At 38.3% G+C, this 24274-nt stretch overlaps 2 protein-coding genes across 2 annotated transcripts; both read left to right on the top strand.

The window, feature by feature from the left end:
- The first annotated feature begins 7451 nt into the window (after positions 1 to 7451).
- On the top strand, positions 7452 to 10239 carry LOC116118673 (GPI ethanolamine phosphate transferase 3-like). Its single transcript, XM_031404654.1, has 10 exons — positions 7452 to 7470; positions 7647 to 7921; positions 7995 to 8029; positions 8121 to 8242; positions 8317 to 8406; positions 8748 to 9047; positions 9135 to 9218; positions 9538 to 9615; positions 9972 to 10097; positions 10181 to 10239. Exons 2-6 carry the CDS (start codon positions 7686 to 7688, stop codon positions 8928 to 8930), a joined length of 666 nt encoding a protein of 221 aa, XP_031260514.1. The 5' UTR covers positions 7452 to 7470; positions 7647 to 7685; the 3' UTR covers positions 8931 to 9047; positions 9135 to 9218; positions 9538 to 9615; positions 9972 to 10097; positions 10181 to 10239.
- Positions 10240 to 11073: 834 nt separating this feature from the next.
- LOC116118674 lies at positions 11074 to 12917 on the top strand. The gene is made up of 3 exons (XM_031404655.1): positions 11074 to 11683; positions 11818 to 11965; positions 12541 to 12917. The coding sequence occupies exons 1-3, from the start codon at positions 11673 to 11675 to the stop codon at positions 12910 to 12912; spliced, it is 531 nt and encodes a 176-aa protein (XP_031260515.1). The 5' UTR covers positions 11074 to 11672; the 3' UTR covers positions 12913 to 12917.
- Positions 12918 to 24274: the final 11357 nt, after the last annotated feature.

Here is a 24274-nt window from a genome sequence, read left to right as displayed (position 1 = left end):
CACAACACAAGTAGTCGGTTTAAAACTGGCCGCCTCTGTTGTGCACTCAAACCAGACCACGCTGTCTCGACTATACGTTCCACCTTAGACAAGATAAATCTACAAGGCGATTACCTAGGAAAGAGGGTTCAACTACCACATCTAAGCAATCAATCCATCCATCCATGAAGAAAGCAGTAAGACAGAAACACAAGCATAAACATAAAGCCCAAACGGCTAAGTATCAGATAAACAAAAAGCCTAAAATGGCAAGTATCAAGTACAAAAAAGGCACACGCCATGAAAGGGCATCGTAGCCCCAGAAATATATGAGAAAAAAAACTAAGGGCACATGCCCCACATCGTCAATACGAGTCGTCTCACCCATCTCCAACTTAGTCACCCTGTCACTGGCCCAGCAATCATCCCTGCAGCCTGGTCGCCGGCATCCTCTGTAACCGATCATCCCGGCTGACTAGCGAGGTCGAATACTTGGTCATTGACCCGCTTCTCTGCATAATCTGCGCGACCAGCACCCTCTTCCTCCTCCTTCTCCATCTTCCACAAGAGCTTAATGTCCTCATCCGGGTTCTAGTGGGCAGTGTTTCCGACCTTGTACTTTAGCATCAGCTCTCCCCTAGCCCTAATGATGGTGTCGTCGGCAATACTGAGGCACTGCTCACTTAGCGACAACCTCCGTGTTCTTCGGCCAGCTCCTTTTCAATCGCTCTAGCTCGGCCTCGACTTCCTTCAGTCACTGTTGGCTTTCCCACTTAGCTATCTGGGCCGTCGCCTCTCTGTGTCGTAAATTGACATGAATTTAGAAACATCCTGATCTTCTTCTCTTACGATATGATGGATTCCTAAGATGTAGGCTGTTTGTGAAAGCCTGGACGATAAAACCACTCGATCAATATACGTCACTACATCACAATAAGTAAAAATCTGACTCATACCTGGAAAGCACGGGAAACCCCCCAGTCAGTAGCTACAATCGCACCATCTGGTTCAGTCAACTCTCATCGGTCGAGAACAGGAACGAGTTGGCCAGCTTGCTTATGGAACTAAAATCTGAATAGGTGATGCGGAAGCTAGGTACTAAAAGTAAGCATCTCAGTCTCCTCATCCAAGACCATTGTCTTGGATGACCAGCCCTAGGCGCGGGCGATTGTCCAAGTGGAGTCACAACCACATCTTCCACTTTTTCTCCTCTTTAGTTGAAGAGTCATTCTTTTACTTCTTGCGATGTCTCGCAATAGACTCAACTCGCTTTGGGATAGTTAACTTCTTCATAAGCTTCTCTGCAATCGTAAATTCCTTAACAGTTAGTGGGTTCAGCCTCGATTACCGAACAAAATATGATTGCAATAGTGGATGAGCAACACACTCCAAGTCTGCTTCAGGGAAAGGAAAGGATACCTCGCTGAATCGCACCAACTCCAGCCCAAAGGTGACTTATCCTCATATTCACCTCCTCCAACACTACTTGCCAATCCTCTACGCCTTAGGAATAGCAAGAACCTTTTAGTCTGCACGTCCAAGCCGCCCTCACTCTGCCCAACTCGATTGAATTCAAGACTGCAAAGGAGAAACACAATAAGACTTTAGTAATCAAAGCATGAATAAAAACTAAGTTTCTCACTAGTCGCTCGCCAGGTGTACAGGATTTTGCCTTGGCCTCTCTCCCCAAAGACCGCTTCACCCCTCATGAAGAAGAAGCGTTCCTTCTAGTTTTACTACTCGACTGGAGGTCGGTCACGAGGTGAGCCCGATTGTGCTTAGATTGATCAGATACCGACCCTTATCCTGGTCATTTCTTTTAGGAAATATGAGTATAGCAGCTCGTGCATCTTATATCACTTGATTTCGCACAGAAAGGTCCTCTAGAGCATCACAAATCTCCACCCATTACATAATTTGGGTCGGCGCAATCATGAAATAGTCAAGACCTCCTAGACAGACGGGGGATAGGAGACTTAGCCCATCAGGAACCATTTCTTGTAGGCACTCACCCAACTTTTCCCTCCCAATCGACCCTCTCGTATGACTTTGGCACCCTAATTTCGACGGACTCCAGAATGTGGTACATTGTTTGATCCGCCACACATCACTTCTTTTAGCAAAGGCAGGTAGTCTTACTCAATATCCCACTCCAGGGCTGACTTGGCTCGTCCTTGGAGCCACTACTGGTAAAGGGCAAACTTCCAAAACCATCGGCTTCATCGGAGTCTTCCCCACTCGTCCCTTGCCCATCTGAATCACCATTGTTTGAGGTGGTGTCACTCAGCCCAAGAGCAGCCACATTCACCTCCTTCGGTATGCCGACCAGAAACATCTTCACCCTCTGGCATCACTACTATCGTGGGGCATTCTCGTATTCATTCCAACTTCCATCTCTGCCCGCTCAAGTCGCTCGACTCTGATTGCGACATTAAACTCTTTATCCACTCAAACTGGGCGACCGATTGGTTTTAATACCAAGTCGAATCCTCCGTCCAGAAGCCCCACGTTTAGAGCAGATACCGAAGGCAGTGGAATCAGCTGCACAATAAAGATAAATGGCCTTCTAGTATTCAGAACATTCAAATCAAAGTTTCTTTTAATTTCATGATACAAAATTCAATAACAAAATCAAAACGGTTAGTAAACACTGAGTAGATGCAAGAGACACATTAAATAGAATAGGGCTTAATTCAAAACACATCCCACAAGAAAATTTTTATGGTAGGTGCAATCTACAAGCAAAGTTTAGGCATCCACATTAATCAGAGCACAGTATGAACATAATAAAAACTCAGATCAAGTGCAGCACAAAAAGAAATTCAAGAAGATTCGATGGATTATACCTAGTGCATAAATGTGGAACTGCCATGTACCTCTGACTTATGATATTTGCTGACCGTCAACAACTAGAAGTGTTACAAAACCCACGAATAATGAAATCAATAAAACCTATTAAGTACATAATCCTCATAAGTGACTAGTAAAGACTAAAAAGGTTGGACGAATTCTGGCTATTCCAGTAAAGAAAATACACATATATAGTAATCCTCATGATTGAAAGATAAAGTTCACTTGAGATCATCCCAAAATCACAATTGGTGTTGTTAATCATTAGCATAGAGAGCAACAAACTCCTTTTAGAGTAAAAAAATATATATTATTATTTGCTCCAAGTCCAAAACCTAAAGATTATGCATCCTTTAAAGTAGACACTCAACCATTCCTATATATCTACCTCTTTCATACAATTAATATACATGGGAATGATCAATGAGGCCACATTTTTTACACACTTTTAACATTATTCTTACACAAATGGATCAAAACATTTTGGATGGTTAGGATTAAATCTAGTATACAAAATTAATGTCCTTTGGAAATACACTATGGTATAAGCAACATCAACCGTCTAAATTACTTCTATCCAACAGTACAAGAATAGGGTAAGAAATCGTGAAAAAATTTTCATGTCATCTATATTAACCGTATTAGATAGTTTCTAAGCTCATGGCATGTAAACATTAAAATCTTTACATATTGAACTTCATATCCTCCATGTAAGGACGATTTTAAATAGCCTTGAGTATTCCTTTCAAAATTTACATCCCATTAAAGATTAAAATTTGCAATTTTGACCTCATTTCTATCTCCAAAACTTAATCCTTCACTTTCCCATTTTGAGCATTCTACCTTACTATAACAACCCAATTTTGTCATTGCATTCATCATTTCAACAGAATTTGTAGCCAATTAAGCATAACATTTCTTCCCGAAATATGCCACAAGAACTCCTTTTCTTCGTTCTCTAGTAAAATATTATTGTACTAGAAACTATTACAATTATAATTCCCAAGTAGCAAAACACAAATTCTTATATCATATAATGTTTCCACTTCACTCATACTCATCCATTAAACAATAGCTTTAACCATGAGTGATACAAATGGGCTAGAATTTGCAATGCTGTGTTTAACTATTGGTGTGTTGTCAAATGAAATAAATATTATTATTCCCNTCTACCATTCTAAGGACATATATCAATACATATTGCAATAATAATGATTTACGCGATATAGAATAAAATGCCTTTTATTGATTAATGAACATTATTACAAAGAGTCAATTCTACAATAATTGATTGGCTCTAGGGCATCTACTCTAACATATGTAACCTAGCCCTTACTAAAAATCAGACTTCACTCAGACCACTTCACTTGACCCGGTCAAGCAGATCGAGACGAGCCGAACCAAAATACCCCATAACTTGACTTTGTCTTCTATCGTTGCTAAAAACCCAAGCACCCCAAAAAATCAACCAAGCATACTTCATGCTACCAAAAACAGATCAAAACTCGAGCAAATCACTATAAGTCTCTCTAGAAATTCAATACAAATGCAACTCCTCCAAACTAGACATGCATACCGCAATAAAACACTCCAAAATCAGAGAATCCCCTTTCACAAGCAAATCCAAGAAAAACCCAAATCCTTTTTTTGTTTTCTCTATATGCTCGAAACCACCTCAAAACAACAAGAATACTACCATAGAAACCAACCAAAAGCAATACTAAACTCGGAAATAAAAAAAAAGAAGACTCAGAAGGAGCGGTTACCGTGAAGAAACGTTGAAAAATCTCTAAAGCTTTGAAGGTTCTCCCTTGCGAAAGACCTACGAAGAAACTCTTCAATACTTGAGACGAGAAAGATGAAATACCCAAAGACACTTATGAACAGCATTTAATGACTATCCCTTCAAACAGGTCTACATGGCAAAACCTCGTTTTGCCCTAAGCGACTCGACTTTTCAAATTCTCGCCCAAAACAGGTTGAAATCCTGACCTTACACATGTTACCAGCAAAGGAACGCATGTACCCAGAAGCATGACGGTTGTGCTTGCCTTAGCATCATCATCCGGTCAACCTGATCGGGTGACAACACCTCCAATGAGCGCAGATGATTCATCTCATTACTTACCTGATCAAACACCTTTTGATACTTTATATCCATTCACCTGGTCTACCCAGCCGAAAGGGAAGCTCCAAACAACCAGTTCGCAACACATCATTCGACTCCACGCGTCGAGTGATACAAGCTCTCATAACTTCTCTCACTCGGTTCGATGCACCGAGTTCGGGCACCTTCAAAGGGTACTTCACATCTTCTCACTCGGTTCGATGCACCAAGTGAGGACATCTTCGCAGGCACATCCCTTCACTTGGTTCGATGCATCGAATTAGAGCATTTTCACGAATATTCGCCACTCCCCCTCACTCGGTCCGATGCACCAGATGAATTCCCTAAGGTCAACTCCACTTTTCCACTCGGTTAGATACGCCGAGTGAAGTTATGTTTGTGTTTTGCCTCCACTCACCCACTCGGCCTGGTATGCCGAATGCATCACCTACAGTAAAAGCTATACTATTTGGCTCCGCGAACGGAGAAATAGTACACTCACGTATTCAACGAGTTGGTTACGAAGGACGACTAGGCACACCTCCATACAACATCTACTCTCTAAGCTAAGCACTCCTTAACTTAGAGAGTGGGGGGCAAACTGTTAGGGACAAAAAATGTCCCAGCCCAAATAGGCCTAAAGACAAAGACACCTTCAATAAAGCTCGAAGCCATGGCCCAATTCCGATTGAGCCCGCAATAGAGTCTACATATCAAGTTCGCTCGGTACACCTGCCCTGTTGTTCACTACTTGGGCCCAATCAGCAAAGGCTCGATTCACTTAGGCCTTATCACCAGCTTGTCTAGGCCCAAGCCCCTTGATCCTAGACCACATACTGGACTTAGGATCTACTTAGAGCCTAGGGTTGCCTACTTACTCTAGCGCTATCCAAACTCTATCGAAGAGGTCCATTACTATCCTAATTCGTCTAAGATCCGTGTCTTAGACCCGTTGGAACTCCCTTTCCCACTAAGGTAAGGGAGTCAAAGGTTTTTTTTTTTTTTTTTTCACAAAACCTCAACTGCAAGGACTCATAGTCCTACTAGGACTCGAAGATCCTACAGTCGCTATTTAAACAGAGGCAAACCCTCTCACAAGGGACAGGGATATTACACCTTCAGACCCCGTAGTTCTCACTCTTGAGAACTTCGCATCACAGCCATAGTTATAGTTTTTTACTAGACTTTTGGTAACCTTCTCTTTCCTTAATCTTGACTAAATTAGCTTCACTTAGCCTTGCTGACTTGAGCGTCGGAGTGCATACAACAAACACCACCCTGGTGTTTTTCGTTCGCTTCACGCTTGTTTCCTCGCATGTGCAGGTGCAGCGGATTACTGGTGGCCTCAACCTCACGGGATTAGACCCTATTTCCGTAAAGGTAGATTTTTTGCATCTACAAATGTACATTTTTATAGATGGAAAAGGATTGAAATTGTAAAATAAATCAAAGTTATCCTATGCGTCTAAAAGTCTTTGGTAGAGACTGCCTTCTTATTTAAGTTATGACTAGAGGGGTAAAATAAGTTTTTAGATAAGTATTACTCAAATAAAATATATATATATTTGCAAAAATATATATAAGAACAATAAGGTATAGAAATCAAACAAAATGATGAATATTACCCAACCCTAGTCCCTAAGAACTAAGTCACAACCTTCCAACATTAGAATAAATTTTAAGGAATATTACAAAAACTTGATGTTTGAGTTAAAAACAAAATTCCCTTGAGCTTTCAGAAATAGCATTTATCCCCTTATTGTTAAATTGCCATTACAAAATTTATGTTATACTAAACAATTAAAGGACATAAACGTATTTACATATAATTTAATAATTAAAATAAATAATAAACAAAAAATATGAGTTTTTAGTAAATCCATTCACTTAATTAAACCTAGGTGTGATGGGGTTAAGGTGATGGGTTTCAGCTATTAAGTTTGTAGCGCTTTTTTTTTTTTGTTTTTTTTTCTTTCTACTTGACTATGGTGATTGGTCAGTTACACACATTTTAAATTATTCTTTGAGACCTTGAACTATCGTCGGGTAAAAACTCCAATGACTACCCCTATTAGTAAATGAGGAAAGACTCAAACTTAAGACCTTTGAGTAATACACCCAAAAGTCTTTATCAAATCATTCGACAACTCAAAGATAGTTGAGTTTGTAGCTAATGAGTTTGCAATTTTTCGGATTGGGGTGTCCTTTTTTTTTTTTTTTTTTTTAAATAAACATATTTAAGCAGTGTTTTTGTGTGGTTATTTGGGTAGAAAATTGATAGTAGGATATGGTTACTGTTCGTAACTCTGGTTTATGAACTGTAGTTATTTTTATTGATTTTTCCTGGGGTATATTTGGAATTTTAGTGGTGTCATGGTCAGGAGCTAAATGTTATAAGGGCAACGGGGTATCCTTCGTTATTTTAGAAATCTCAGGGGGATCTTGTTTCTATGCTTAAACCTCAGCGGTAGCTAAAATCCCCTACTTTATGTTGACACTAGTTATATGTTATATGTCCATACTTTGTGAAATTTGTAAGCTAATCAAATAAGTAGATAATTTTTGAAACTGGGTGAAGTGAAATTGTTTGTTTTGGAATTTGTACAAGAAACTTGCATGTGTAATGTACTACAGAGTTCTTGCATCATGCAAGAGCCTTCCATTGTGTTACTAGAACAATAAAATTCCTAATTTTCCCAATTGTTTCCAGGTCTATGAAGGACTAAATTTTGATGCTGCTAGGAGCTACATGATGGTAGGGTTGGGGCGACGAAAATGGGTGATAATGGTGATGTTGACAGTGTTACACATTGTAGGCATACTCATATTCATCCGAGGATTTCTGTTACATCGAACGGAGCTTCCTTATTACAGCAATTCTTCTGATGTTTCTCACTCCCCTTGCTTTGATCATACCCAATCAAATCCCACTTGTTGGACTAGACCTGCTGATCGTCTAGTCATTATCGTTCTTGATGCCCTCAGGTATTTCTTCACTCTCTCGCTTCTATTTTTTCTTTTCTTCTATCTAATTTAACCTAATGTTTTCTTTTTTCAGATTTGATTTCGTTGCTCCCAGTTCATTTTTCAAAGGTCTGTACTGTTTTTTAGCCATTCAACTGCATTTTCCAATGGAGGTACTTTTAGTTTATTTTTCATGTATTACTCAATTTCTAAATTGCAGAGTCAAAACCGTGGACGGACAGGTTACCAGTTCTTCAGAAGCTAGAATCTACTGAAGGAACTTCTGCCCGTATCTTCAAAGCTATCGCAGATCCACCCACTACTAGTTTGCAGCGTTTGAAGGTCACTCTCCTTTTTTATTGCTTTTATCTAGGTTCATTCTATTTAGCTTTACCTCTTTATTAATACTTTTTTAGGGCTTAACAACTGGTGGACTACCAACTTTTATTGATGTTGGGAATAGCTTCGGTGCTCCAGCCATTGTTGAGGATAACTTCATACATCAGGTTCGTTGCTCCTCTTTTACCTTTATTCCCTTTGGTAAATGTAATCACAGACGAATTGAAGGTCCAGGGAAATCAGTAAACTTTCATTTGTTCGATGGATCATCATAACAATATTGCACAAATGCAGTTGGCACATGTCTTTTCTTCCATAGCTAACATTCATCCATTAACAGATACTTTTTTAGTAATTTAAGCGGAATGAAGTTAACTGATGGGGCTAAGTGCCTGTTATTTACCCTTGTTCTCTTTATGCGAATATTATTGTTCTTATTTTCATGCAAGTCATATCACTTCTTATTTCCATGAAAATTCATTCATCTAATTTATCGATTCACTTGCAGTTGGTTTCAAATGGAAAGCGGGTAGTGATGATGGCGGATGATACTTGGGCTCAGTTGTTTCCTAATCATTTCAAAAAATCTTATCCTTACCCCTCTTTCAATGTGATGAGACCTCCCATTAGTAAAGTCTATCAATATAAAGGGCATAAAGGGCATAAGGGCAGTAGGGTGCTGGGTGTGTGAGTGGGCATGTGTGCTTGTGGGAGTTGGTTGGGAAATATTCACGTGTGACTGTTTTGTGGCTGGGTTTGTTTTAAATTGACAAGAGGTTCCCATCACAACGTTAAAGATCTTCATACGGTATGCTTTTTAAGGTTTTTGTTTGCGTCCAAAATTGAATAAGCCTTTTTTCCATGGTCAAAGTTTTGATGACATTTTCTGTTTCAGGTGGACAATGGATGTATTGAGCACCTATTTCCGTCTTTGTATGAAGAAGATTGGGATGTCCTTATTGCACATTTTCTTGGTGTGGTATGATTCACAAGCTTTTTTTTTCTCCCATAACCAATGGACTATAGAAATACAAAGTAAAGAAGAAAAAAATCTACAATTCCATTCTTTCACTTGTTGAAAGCAAATATAACTAGTTGGTGTTGTCTTATATTTTTGTCCCATATCTCCTCCCCCAATTGTTTTAATCTCTTCACAATAATGGCATTTTTACTATTTATATCTCTAATAATGTGCATAAAATTATCAAAGGTTTCAATGGAGGCGCATATTTGTTCCTTGATGCAATGTGCAGGCTGTATTGGAGAATTTAGTTTTAATTATTTTCTATGTGATCCAGGATCATGCTGGACATATTCTTGGTGTTGATTCCATTCCAATGATAGATAAGTTGGAGCAGTACAGTGCCATGTTAGAAGTAAGTTTCTTGCTATCTATATAATTTTCACTTTAATATACCGTTAAACCTACGATCTGGTTTCTTGAGCACTTGGCACATTTATCTCTGTTATAAATTGGTTAGGCTTTGTAATTTTCAGTTCCTCTTTATATCAATGGAAAATTGATCACTAATTCTTACGTGACATTGTTTCAAGATCAGCTGTAATTTATAGTTGGTATCGGATGTTTAGGATATTTTTGTAATTTGATTTCACTCTGTGAAGATGACAGAGGTTTATTGACATGGTATTCTTACACACATACAAGCTTATTCCAATTTATCTCTCTTCTTCTTTAGTTATTTCTATGAACTAACTACTTATTTTACTTCAGAAAGTAACCGAAGTGATAAGAAGCCAGTCAGAACCAGGTGGCATACATGAGAATACTTTCCTTCTTGTGATGGGTGACCATGGGCAAACTATTAATGGTGATCATGGTGGGGGTACTGCTGAAGAGGTGGGATATTTATCTTGCTTTTGATTGAAACTTGACTTAGTATCTTATTCCTCGGTCATTCTAACTTGAATGGTATGTTGCAGGTTGAAACGTCAATTTTCGCTATGAGCTTTAAACAGCCTCCATCCTCCATCCTCCATCCTCCATACCATTTGAATTTGATTCTTCATCTTGTGAAATAAATTTGGTATTATCTCTCTTTTCTAATGACTATATATATGCTTGTGCTTTTGTTCTTTCCTCAGTTTAATTGGAAACTATCTTCCCTTTGCTCATATTTCTATACTAGAAAGAAAACAATGAGGACAACAGATGAAGAAAATAGGCGTTATAGTAATACGGAAAAGAGGACTACTGCTCAAAATATCATATTATTTGTAATAGTGTATGAGCATTATAGAGACATCACTTAGAATTTCAGGTTCTGTGGACAATATATCCCTCTTATAGCTTGTCAAATCTCTAGAAAATAAAACACTCTGGTATATTGGGAAATTGACAAAGATTTTGCTCATTTGAGTTGGGATTCCACGTAATTTCTTTATCAATTACATTTTTCATCTTCCTATTTCAGGATCAGAAAAGGACGTGCATCAGCTCCATCCAACAGGTTAGAATAGTTATTCTTTTGTTGATGGCATAAATGGGATTTTCTTTACTTGATTGAACTATTTACTTCTCTTATCAAACATATAAAGTTAAGTTTCTGTCTGCAGCTTGATTTTGCAGTAACAGTGTCAGCCCTGCTTGGTGTCCCCTTTCCTTTCGGAAGGTACCGTGTAAGAATCCCATCAATGTCATTATAGTCATGTTAACTTTTTTCAAGTTAGTACAATGAATTTATAATAAACTTGGTATTTGTCTTTTAGACTTCGTTAATATGCTGTTGCAAGTCAGTTATGTTGGTGGAAAACTATCACATGCCGATTAGCCTAAAGGCTGCTGTCTAAAAGGGTGTCCCTTGAGCAAAATTTCTTTATTTCCGCTTCACTAGGTGTAGTATGCTGTGGCCCATGCATAATAGCATTAACTCTGTTTTTTTTTTAATTAATTAATTAATTAATTTTTTTTTTTTTTACTACAAACTTCTTCCTGATTTGTTCTATTTTCTTCCTTCAAAAGAGAGACATGAGAAAAATATTTCTCTGAGGGATGCTGACACATTTTGCCAATGTGTGAGCACCACGTCAGTTCATGTGCTTTTTGATTTATCAGGTGCACATGTCCCATAGTGTAGGAGATTTTCTCAATTAGCTGATGCATTTTTTGTATGTTACTATGCAAGCACATTGTCTTCTATGCTGGTATATATATTATGCACACCTGCCTGAGCATAATACCTGTACATTACACATTGTGAAGGAGATACCTGTTGATTAATACCAAAACCATTCCTGTAGTATTATTGTCGGAATGTTAAACTTGTTCTACAAACTATTTCCTTGCTTTTCAAGTAAGGAAAAAAAAGAAAGATTTTGATATCTTTTGGGATTTTAATGACTAGATGATTCTGTGTCAACTCACATATCGTTAAGATTACTTTTGGATATTTTGTTTCCCTCAGGGAATAAAGAAATGAAAGAACTGTAAGGATTTTTGGCTTTAATTGATCAGTCATTGATTTTGAACGTCTCTCAATTCCAGTGTCATTATGATGCTTTTGTGTTGTTCCAAATTTTTTTAATACAAGATGACCCTATTTAAGTTGATTTCTTTTCAGTATTGGGCGTGTTAGCTCTGAGCTATATGCGTTAGGTGCTGGTACTTGGAATCTAGAGAGAGTTAATGTGGGAAATTGCTCAAATCGGTTGAAAGTGGAAGAATGGATGCAGAACTATTGCAACGTACTCTGCGTCAATTCTTGGCAGGTATATTTCCTTCTCCAAATTCCAAGTCAGATCAAGAGAAACAACCAATGTTGGGCCTTGAGTTTGTGTTTGTAATATATCAATATTACAATCTCTGTAGGCTAGAAAATACTAAATCTTGACTAACATAACTTTGTCCATCTTTTTTTTTTTTTTTTCCCCTTTCAGGGTTAATCAGCTATGAAGGTGTGATTTTATTGATTGTCCCATTCTTATTGTGTTTGTAGAAACAAAGTGGAGAATCAATGTTGATGCGCTCTTTCATTTAGAACTTTTCAGTTTTAAAACAATAGTCTTGTCATTGACATACGGATTGTGTCATGAGGCTGGACATGCATTTTACCAAGAGATACTTTGTTCTCTATTGAGAATGAATAGAAAAATTTAACAGATTAGAAGATTCATTAAGTAACTTTGCAAAAGGGTGAGACAGAATCTTTTAAAATGCATAACCTTTGTGTCAAGTGACAGTAATTACCCTTGAGGCTTTCTAACATTCAACGAGTTCTAGTTTTATATTTGAGTCTCTCTTTTTGGCTTATTACTTCTTTCCTACCAATTATTGATTAGTCCAGGTGAAAAGATACATTGATGTCTATTCAGCTTCATCCGTCATTGGATTTTCCTGTGAAGACTTGTTGCACATATCAGATCTATATGCTCAAGCAGAGAAGAATCGATCATGTTGCTCCAAGAAATTGTTGTCTAATAGAGATGAAATCTGCAATTCATTATTACCTTATCTTAAAAGGCAAATTGATGCTTATTCTAATTTTCTATTGAGTGTTGCTGATCTGGCACGCTGCAAATGGACCGAGTTTAACTTAGAGATGATGGGAATTGGTTTTGGGATTATGTTAATCTCAATATTAGTCCATATCCTTGCTATTAAGAGGATGAAAAATTCGTTTGGAGTTTCTCTTTCTTCATTTGGAGATATCTTTTAGGTTACTTTTTGCATGCTTTANGAGGCTGGACATGCATTTTACCAAGAGATACTTTGTTCTCTATTGAGAATGAATAGAAAAATTTAACAGATTAGAAGATTCATTAAGTAACTTTGCAAAAGGGTGAGACAGAATCTTTTAAAATGCATAACCTTTGTGTCAAGTGACAGTAATTACCCTTGAGGCTTTCTAACATTCAACGAGTTCTAGTTTTATATTTGAGTCTCTCTTTTTGGCTTATTACTTCTTTCCTACCAATTATTGATTAGTCCAGGTGAAAAGATACATTGATGTCTATTCAGCTTCATCCGTCATTGGATTTTCCCGCGAAGACTTATTACACATATCAGATCTATATGCTCAAGCAGAGGAGAATCAATCATGTTGCTCCAAGAAATTGTTGTCTAATAGAGATGAAATCTGCAATTCATTATTACCTTATCTTAAAAGTGAAATTGATGCTTATTCTAATTTTCTATTGAGTGTTGCTGAGCTGGCACGCTCCAAATGGACTGAGTTTAACTTAGAGATGATGGGAATTGGTTTTGGGATTATGTTAATCTCAATATTAGTCCATATCCTTGCTATTAAGAGGATGAAAAATTCGTTTGGAGTTTCTCTTTCTTCATTTGGAGATATCTTTTAGGTTACTTTTTGCATGCTTTATAATGATGATACGTGCATGCAGCTTTCTATCAAATAGTTTTATTTGTAAGTACTCTTTTCTGACTGGCTTCATGAATGCACTTTCTATTTTTAAGTATGATATTCTTTTTCTATTAATGCATAATTTTTTTTAAACCTTGTGTTCAGTGGAAGAAGGAAAAGTGGCAAATTTTCTTTTAGCCACAACTGTCATATTCAAGTTCCGTTATTCAATTAAGAGAGGGAAGATGCTAGTGGAGGTAGGTACTTGTGACCTTTAAGGTTACTATAAAAAGTCTTTATTATATGCATATTCTTTGTAATTATAATAGTTTATTGACTCAGCTGTTGAAAATGTTATTATAATGCTAAATCTTTTATGATTATATTTGCAGGCAATTTTGTTTCTTTTCTTGATCACTGTTCTATGATTTACTATAGAAGTTGGGCTATCAAAGCAGGCTGTGAGTTCTCTGTTTATGAGCGCCCATTCCTCATGGATGCTTGAAATTGCCCCTGGTCATCCTGTGTTGACATTCATGGTTGAAATTGTGCCAATTCTGGCTCTAACTATTTTGGCATACTTGCTGTACATAACCATGGCTTACAGCTCTTATTGGGGAATTTGGAAGTTTGTTGTTTGGGGTACTAATGTATGTTATATTCTCATAGCTGTGCATTGGATGTCAAAAGTAATATTTTGAGTTCAGTTCTGATGCTTCATGGGACTGTAAGAAATTACATCCCTCGTATAATATATGCCGCGGGGTTTGGACAACTTTTATTACTGGCATTTAGTCAATTGTTAGAGAGAGGGGGGCCTTTAGATAGCAGAAATAGTTTGGTAATAAAGACAGTAGCAATGTTATCTGCTTGCAGTTCGACAATCATTCTTCTATCCGGGACACAAGGGCCTCTGGTCGCTTTAGCATCAATAATTGGAGGTATTTTTTCTAGTCTGTGTTGTGTTTGAGCAATTAACTTGGCATTTATCACATTTACCCCTCCATGCTTATGCTAGAAATCTTGTAGATCAAGTCTAACTTAATGTGGTGTCAAAGCAGAGTTTTCGGAGTGAAGATCCTGAGTTAAAATCTCCCATGTGGTACTTATTTGCATATATATTTTTACCTCTCTGTATCTGATTTGGTCCCCATGACATGTAAGGGGACTTATAAAAGAGGTTACTACTATTGTTGAGCCCTTGTTAGCTTAAGCTTTTATGCCAAATGCTTACTTGATGAATGTCCCATCCATAATTAGACATGCTTTTCGTTCTGTATATTAGTTGAGCTATTAACTTGATATTTAATTGTGTTTAGTAAGACATTGTCTTCTATGCTGTTTGATTTCTAGTTTAATGTTTATTGTAGGTTATAAGATTAATAGTTGATATTCTTTATTAATTGGTACTTCTCTTGTTGTTAGATTACAGCTGTCCACCACTCTTTCTAAAAGACTTTAATATATCTCTCTTGGCAGGTAATTGCATAATGAGGTTGGGAAACATAGAACAGGATCCTAAGGATAAAACTGTTTGTAAATCTAAATTTTGACCCTCTCTCTGTGACACAATGGAGCCTTTTGGTGACATGCCTGTTTTTCTCCACTGGTCACTGGTAAAATGCTTGTAATTCAAATTGCTGTTTGCTTGTTTGATGTTTTGCTTCAACTACTTTGCTTGGTTCCAGAATTTACTCTTTTTGGTTGTTCATCAACTGTAATTTATTTTAGTTACTCTGAAAACTTAAGCTGATTGAGAGCAAAGCTATGCACTCCTTGTATGCTATTTTTCATCAATACTTGATCTATTTTGGGAAGTGCATTGGAATTTACTATAAGAATAATACTATCTATAAAATTCATAGTTATTATAAGAATGATACTATAAATACCAATTCATGTAGTGCAAAATGATTGTGAATGAATGAATGTAAAAAATTCAGCTCAATGGTTGTGAATGAATGATGTGGTAATTAAAAGGTAATGTCACATCAGTTTGTATATATAAAAAATTTACAAAGTAATGCCATATTAATTTGTATACATGGTATGTGTAACAATACTCTTATTATAATTTAGTTTTATTTGAGGAGCTTTATTTATTTACCTGCACATATGATTTATAACCTTTAATAACATTCCCTTCAGGTGTACTTTTGATGGCCTCCGATATGGTGCTGCATTTATTGGGTGAGTTTTAAATGTGCTAATTCCTTGCATTGCACATGGGAGCTAACTAGTCAAAAATACATTTATTGGACAACTGGCAAACTCTGATCTTTTTTTGGCTTTTACCAAAATCTTAGTATGTAAGGGTCCATTTGATTTGTTATTCAAAAATAATTTTCAAAAACTAAAATACGATTCAAATACCTGAGTTGTATCTTAATATGTGTGTGATATAATATTTAAAAACTGATATAGATCAAAAACTATAGAATTTGTGAAAATAACTTTGAATCATTTTCTAATTTAACACTAGTTTTTTGGATTGTATTTGAAAATAATTTGAATCATTCTACCAAATGCATTTTAAAGATTTATTGTATCCCTTATTCTCAAAACAAAAAAAAAAAAAAAAAAAAAAAAAAAAAAAACCTTTTCCCATGTCCGTATGGCAGTCCTTAATTACTGGGATGAGTTATACCAAGGGGTCTTGTTCGAGTTGTGCGGGAGACAATTACCCCTCCTCTAAAAAAAAAAAAAAAAAAAAATTAAATTCTATATCAAACGGGATATCAAACTTGCCCGTAAAATTTCATTAGCATTTGAATCACTCACATGTTGCCACACAGTCACTATTGTATGGGCTAATGACCATAGCTGTGTAGGAGAATGTTTTGACCTGTATATGTATATCTTTCAGGTTTGATGACTTCGTCCTTGTTCGGCAAGCTATCCTTCTAACAATTTGATACGTTTGGGTTTTCTCACATTCTTCCGATATTTGGACTTCCATTTCTGGTTGCACGCCAACATATGTTGGGTCAAACTGACCAGGATAGAAGACTCCCTTCAGTGCAGTTATTCCTAGTAAGTTTTATCACCTACTAATCTTTTTATGTCTTTGTGAGCTGGACATATCTAATTTTTGGAGAAGGTTGATTGATCTTTTTCACTTCTTTGATTTCATTGAAATACTAATTTAGATGTATTTGATGTACAGACTTATTGGCCTCTACTGTCATAGCAACTATAATCCGTGTGACCATACAGAGGCGACATCTAATGGTAATATCAAACTTCCACTAAAAAATTTTCTTACCATTCTATTCTACCATTCATGTGTACGCATTTGACAAAAAGTGGCTATGTTTTTGCATTTGCAGGTATGGGGCTTGTTTGCTCCTAAGTTTGTTTTTGATGTAGTGGGTTTTATTCTCACTGATGACCTAATTTGTTTGGCATGCCTTTACTATTTTGGTTTTCGTGGTGAAGTGGATGATGCAAACTTATGATGACATGGGCTTCGTTTGGTTAGATTTTGGGAATACTACTTTTAGTATTCCCAAAAAAGTTAAACAGTAAAATACCCAAAAACTTACAATATTATTCAACTTTATTCAACATTTTTTAAACCCCCTAAATTTGTTAATTCAATTAAATACCCCTAAATATTTTTAATGTTTTTGTTACGGCGACTCCGGCCACCCTCTTGCGGTGGTGGCTGGCTGTCCGTATTTGAGGGTGGATTGGGGGTGTTTTTGTTAACTTTTAATGTTTTATTATAAGGGGTGTTTTGTAAAAAAACAAACATAAGGGGTATTTTACAATTTGTAAATCCTACATCGTAATACCCACCCAATTCAACTTTTTTTTTAACTTTTTCAAAAAACTTTTCCCAAAAACACAAAATTGTGAACCAAACGGTGCCATGAAATTCTTTTTATGTTATATGTCAGTTTTGTAATAGTAACTATTAAATGTTGGAAGTAGTAACATATTTAAATGTAATCTGATGGAACCCCCCTGCAAAACAAGTCAAACACAGTTGCAACACAACACAACAACAGAAAATGTGCACAATATGAAGGAAATTAAAATAGTATTAATCAGGATTGAATTATCCCTTGACAGAACAAACTCATTCATGAGCAGGTTCCCAGCAGTTCGAGGAGTTGGAGGCCTCCCAATCAGTCCTAAGAAGATATTCCTTGATAAAAAAACCTACCTCACACTCTTCTCTCTATATACTAATTGAGTAATGCTACAGTTACCGAAGGTTTTGCACCGAATCTGTGCACCGAATGACGTGACAAAATCCTGACCGTCGATTAATTATAACTTATAATTAATCGACGGTCAGGATTTTGTCACGTCATTCGGTGCACAGATTCGGTGCACTACTCCTGGTGTCTTTATTATTTTCCATACTAATTATTCTATTCTGTAACCATTTATCAGCCACGTGTACTTTCTTATAACCACCCTCCTAACAAACTCACCATACTCTCCACATTTATTGTTACGTCACCCTCATTGCACCTTAATGCCTATTTCTACCCCTGTCCTTTGATTTATAAACCTTGAAGAGCCACCTTGTCCTCAAGGTGGAAGTGAGGAAATTGGCTACTGATTACATCAAAGGATTCCCAAGTAGCATCAAAGGAAGGCAAATCGTGCGAACGAATGAGAACTTCTGTGGAACCATCAATAAGGGTGCGCACATCCAGGACTTTCGCAGGTTGAACCAGAAGTTCCAGGTCGTCCGTAACAAAAGAGGGTAGAGGTTGAACGGGGACTAAGCTATGCAGGCTATGCTTCAGCTGGGACACATGAAAAACTGGATGAATACGAGCTGTAAGGGGAAGTTCTAGCTTGTAGGCCACTTGACCGATTTTCTCCAATGCTTGGAAAGGTCCATAAAACCGGGGGCTAAGTTTTTCATTCAATCATATGGCCAGTGACTTAAATTTGTAGGGCTGGAGCCTAAGATAAACCTGGAGAAAACTGGATATCCCGTCGGTGGCAGTCTGCCTGTTCTTTCATATGAACTTATGCCATTTCCAGGTTGTGTTTGAGTTCCTGGAGGACAACATTTCGCTCACAGATTTGGTGGTTCACATCGTCCACCTGGGAGGGATAATCGGTGAACTTAAGAAGAGTTAAAGGGTCACGACCATATAAGGCTTTGAAGGGTGTCATCTTGGTTGACTGATGATATGTTGTGTTATACCAAAATTCAGCCAAGACAACCAATTTGGCCATTGACAGGGCTGTGAGCTACAGAAATAACGAAGGTATGCCTCTAAGCACCTGTTCACCACTTCAGATTGGCCATCCGTTTGAGGATGGTAAGCGGAGCTAAATTTCAAAGCTATCCCCGAGACTCTGAAGATTTCTTGCCAGAATTGGCTCATGAAAAGTATGTCCCTGTCGGAAATGATGGACTTTGGAAAACCATGAAGTTTCATTATCTCTTTCATGAACACTAAAGCCACATCTTTGGCGATATAAGGGTGTGATAAGAGAAAGAAGTGGCCATATTTAGTCAATCTATCAACTACCACCAGAATGCTATCAAACCCCTTAGCCCTCGGGAGGCCCCCAATGAAGTCCATTGTCAATTCATCGAATGATTGAGATGGAATAGGAAGTGGCTGAAGTAGCCCCGCAGGTTTCAGAGCTGAGTGCTTGTTAACTTGACATATGGAGCAAGTTTTAACAAAATCTTGGACATCCTTCTTCATGCCTGCCCAATAAGCCACATTTGCGACCCTTTTGTATGTCCGAAAGAATGCGAAGTGAGCCCCTGATGGACTTGAATGAAATTCAGTTATTAATTTGTGAACAAACCGTGAGCCCTTAGGCAAAACCAACCTGTCCTTGTATAATAAATAGTCGTGGCAGAGTTTGTAGTTGGGTTGGCTGTTGGAATCTAACATCAAGTCCTTAATCAAGTGCCTAAGCTTGAGATCCTATTGGGCTTCATTTGCCAAGTCCTCATACTCCGCAAACTGGATCACCGATAGAGAAGTCAATTCTGGTTCCTCATCTCGTCTAGATAATGTGTCAGCCACCTTATTAGTGGTTCTTGGCCAATAATGGATGTCAAACGAAAACCTCATTAATTTGGACAACCATTTATGCTGTTCCGGAGTCTTAATCCGCTGATCCTTGAGAAATTGGAGACTTCGCTGATCTGTTCTAATGATAAACTTCCTACCCAATAAGTAAGGACTCTATTTGTGCACGACAAAAACGACAGCCATTAACTCTCTTTCACAGACTGATTTTTGTTTAGCTTGAGGTGAAAAAGTCTTACTTAAGTAAGCTATAGGCCTTGCTTGTTGAACTAATACTGCCTCCATGCCTTGGCCCGAGGCATCTGTGTGTATCTCAAAATGAGTGTTGAAATTAGGAGCTGCCAGAACTGGAACAGAAGTCATAGCCTCCTTCAGTGATTCAAAAGCCTATTGGGCCTCCAGATCCCAACTAAAAGAGTTTTTTTTCAGCAATCTCGTGAGTGGTTGGGCTATGCTTCCATACCCCTTAACAAATATGCGGTAGTATCCTGTTAGTCCCAAAAATCTGCATAGGCTTTTCACATTAGTTGGTGTTGGCCATGAAACCATAGCTGCAATTTTTTGGGGGTCGACCTCAACCCTGTTAGCTGAAATTAGGTGTCCCAAATATTCCAGTTTCTGCTGCCCGAATAAACACTTTTTAAAATTCACTACCAATTCATTATCGTTCAATATCCGAAGAGCTTGTCGAAGGTGTATTATGTGGGACTCCAAGTTAGGGCTGTAGATAAGAATATCGTCAAAAAACACCAGCACAAACTTCCGCAAAACTGGCTTAAAGATGCTGTTCATTAGGGACTGAAACGTGGAGGGAGCATTGGTCAAGCCGAACGGCATGACAAGGAACTCATAGTGCCCCTCATGTGTTCGAAAAGCTGTTTTGGAAATATCATCTTCTTTGATCCTGATTTGGTGGTACCCGGACCGAAGGTCCAACTTAGAGAATATGGTCGCCTTGGCCAACTCATCCAACAATTCATTAATGGTAGGAATGGGAAACTTATCAGGAATTGTTATTTCGTTAAGGGCCTTGTAGTCAACGCAAAACCTCCAACTTCCATCTTTTTTCTTGACTAACAACACCAGACTGGCGTATGGGTTGGTACTAGGCTGGATAATTCAGGCCGCTAACATCTATTCCACCAACTTTTCAATTTCATTTTTTTGGACATACGGGTACCTATAGGGTCTAATGTTAGGGGCTGGGGCACCTTCTTTAAGGGTTATGGTGTGGTCGTGAGTACGGTGTGGAGGAAGCTTGGTTGGCTGGTAAAAAAGGTGTCTATACTGATCCAACTCTTCTTGAACTCTAGGGTCGACGTCCTCTCCCTTAGAAATTATACTTCCTTCAATCAAAAGCATTCCACCAGAAACCCTCCCCCTGTGTTATTAATGGATCGTATCATGGATTTCAGGGACACTATTGACTTCACTAGAGATGGGTTTCCTTGTAAACAAACTCTGACCCCATCCACCTCAAATTTCATGGTTAACTTCTTCCAGTTGGCACACACATCTCCTAAAGAACTCAGCCATGTCACACCGAACACAACATCAGCACCTCCTAACTCAAAAGGGAAGAAATCTTGCCTAAGTCGGATGCCTTGTACCTCCAGAGGAACTTGTCGACACACCTCTTCCCCCTTAACCGCGACTCCATTGCCCACCATCGCCCCAAACAACTTCTCCTTTTCAACCGCAATGCCAAGCCTACACACCAACTCATGTGAAATAAAATTGTGGGATCCCCACTGTCAACCAACACCACCACCTCTGTATTCCCAATTTGCCCTTTAACCTTCAAAGTTTTGTCCGAAGTTATACCCACAATGGAATTCATGGGCAGAGCTAAAGCATTACCTTCTGGGTTAGAATTTTCGTCACTTTTTGTTGGAGATGCATCCTTCTCAGAGTCATCGTCTTCCAAAAACAACAGAATCTGTAATGATTTACTCTTACAGCGATGATTGGGGCTGAAATTTTCATCACAACGAAAGCAGAGTCCCATCCCCCTTTTGTACTGGATATCGGGCTTTGACAGTCGCCGAAAATTTCCTCATGTTCCCCCTTTGAAACTCAAAGCTCCACTCTCCGGTGCTCTCTCTCTCCTTTCTGGTGCGCGAGATGACGCGATGTGAATAGGATCTGGTGGTTTTGTTGAATTGAGTCACCACGTGGGTCGGGTTGGGTCTGGGTTGTTGGGCTGTTTTGTTGAATTGGGCCACCACACGGATCGGGTCAGGTTTGGGCTGCTGGACACCCTTGAGTAATATTCTTTTGTACCTTGGGCTTTAAAAATTTTGGACCGACATCTTTCCCTGACCCAGTTCTTTTCCTACACCCGATGGGCTTGTTCAATCACATCTTGAAGAGAGTTGGGCCTCAGCAATCTCAGCTCAACTCTAATCTCCTCTTTGAGCCCATTGATAAAGACCCCCATCAACAATTCTTCACCCAAGTCCTTCAACGGTCCCATATGGGATTCAAAGTCTTCCCTGTATTCAATCACCGTGGACATTTGCTTCAGCGCCACCAGAGCTTCGTGTGCAAAACCTTGGAACGACGGTTGGAATCTCGCGATTAAAACTGCCTTGAACTCTTCCCATGACTTGAAAGGTTTTCGCCCGTCAACCCATTGGTACCAGTTCAATGCCCTACCCTCCATGCACACAGCGGCGGCTTCGACCATCTCCGATGATCCATAAATGTTAATGGCAAAGTAGCGATCTGCTCGGAATATCCACCCAAATGGATCCTCTCCATTGAAGATTGGAAGCTCAAGTTTCTTGCCTTTCTTCTCCTTTTTCCCACTATCTCCACTAGTTTCTCGCCACTGTTCTCGGACGACACCAGAATCATGATTCTCGGAGGTCGACAGTGTCTTCATTTTTTCATGATAATGTTTTTCATCCCTCTCATCCCTTATCCTCATTAACTCTCTCATCTCGATCAAATACTCTTTAAGGCTACCCACATCAGTCTTTACTGAACTCATGTCCTCCTTCATTGACTTCATCTCTTTTTCCATATTTTCCATCATGTTCTCCATCTTCGGTTTGACCATTCCCCGGCTCTGATACCAAACTGATGGAACCCCTCTACAAAACAAGTCAAACACAGCCGCAACACAACACAATAACAGAAAATGTGCACAATCTGAAGGAAATTAAAATAGTATTAATCAGGATTGAATTATCCCTTGATAGAACAAATTCATTCATGAGCAGGTTCCCAGCAGTTCGAGGAGTTGGGGGCCTCCCAATCAGTCCTAAGAAGATATTCCTTGAGAAAAAAAACCTACCTCACACTCTCCTCTCTATATACTAATTATTCTATCTTGTAACCACTTATCAGCCACGTGTACTTTCTTATAACCACCCTCCTAACAAACTCACCACACTCTCCACATTCACTGTTACGCCACCTTCATTGCACCTTAATGCCTATTTCTACCTCTGCCCTTTAATTTATAAACCTTGTGTATGGGTGGTCTAACATAATCACATTATCTTTTTTTTTTATTTTTTTTTATTTTTTTTATAGTAGTTTGTAAATTAAATATATTTAATTTTAGATTATTCTTGGATATAAAAAAGATAAAGGGGCTGATATTTGTTGGGATTTATTATTTATAATTATTCTGTGAAATTGATTGGGTGCAACCTTCACATGATGTTTAGATTAATAGAAAAAATGGTTTGCGCTTTTGAGTAATGCTACTGATAAGACCTGCACTATTGCCGACTAGATACCATAGCAAAAAGACAAGACAATAATTTGGATCGAGTAGACATGAATGGTTGATTTTATTGTATTGTATTATATTGTTGTTTGAAGAAAAAAGCAGGGAGGAATTTTGGATGGAATTGTCCTATTCAGTTACAGTTGCAGTTACCTACCAGATTGTCTTCCAATAGCTGTGTGGACGGTACTAAAGCTCTTCTGTTTAATGGTTCAATATGCTTGTTGCTACTTGGAGGAGGTGGAATCAGAGGGTCAGCTTTAGGTGCTGATCAGTTTGATTACAAGGATCCTAAATAACGCATGTTTCCAGCTTCTTCAACTGGTTTTTGCTAAGTACAACAATTGGGGTCACATTTGTAGTGTATGTCAGCTCAACTGTGGGATGGGATATAGGTTTCATCATTTCCATGTCTTGCTCTTTTGTTGGTCTTATCTTTGCTGCATTAACATATGGAGCAAGTTTTAACAAAATCTTGGACATCCTTCTTCATGCCTACCCAATAAGCCACATTTGCAACCTTTTGTATGTCCAAAGAATCGAAGTACCCTGATGGACTTGAATGAAATTCGTTATTAATTTGTAACAAACGTGAGCCCTTAGCAAAACCAACCGTCCTTGTATAATAAATAGTCGTGCAGAGTTTGTAATTGCGTTGTTTGGGATCACATCAAGTCCTAATCAAGTGCCTAAGCTTGGGATCTGTTGGGCTTCGTTTCCAAGTCCTCATACTCCGCAAACTGGATCACCGATAGAGAAGTCATTCTGGTTCCTCATCTCGTCTGGATAATGCATCAGCCACCTTATTAGTGGTTTCTGGCCATAATGGATGTCAAACGAAAACCCCATTAATTTGGACAACCATTTTGCTGTTCCAGAGTCTTAATCCGCTGATCCTTGAGAATTGGAGACTTCGCTGATTTATTCTAATGATAAACTTCCTACC

This window comes from Pistacia vera, unplaced genomic scaffold, assembly GCF_008641045.1.
Source record: "Pistacia vera cultivar Batoury unplaced genomic scaffold, PisVer_v2 Contig854, whole genome shotgun sequence".
Lineage (NCBI taxonomy): Eukaryota > Viridiplantae > Streptophyta > Magnoliopsida > Sapindales > Anacardiaceae > Pistacia > Pistacia vera.
The sequence above is the reverse complement of the archived record's forward strand: the minus strand, read 5'-3'. Positions and strand labels throughout refer to the sequence as shown.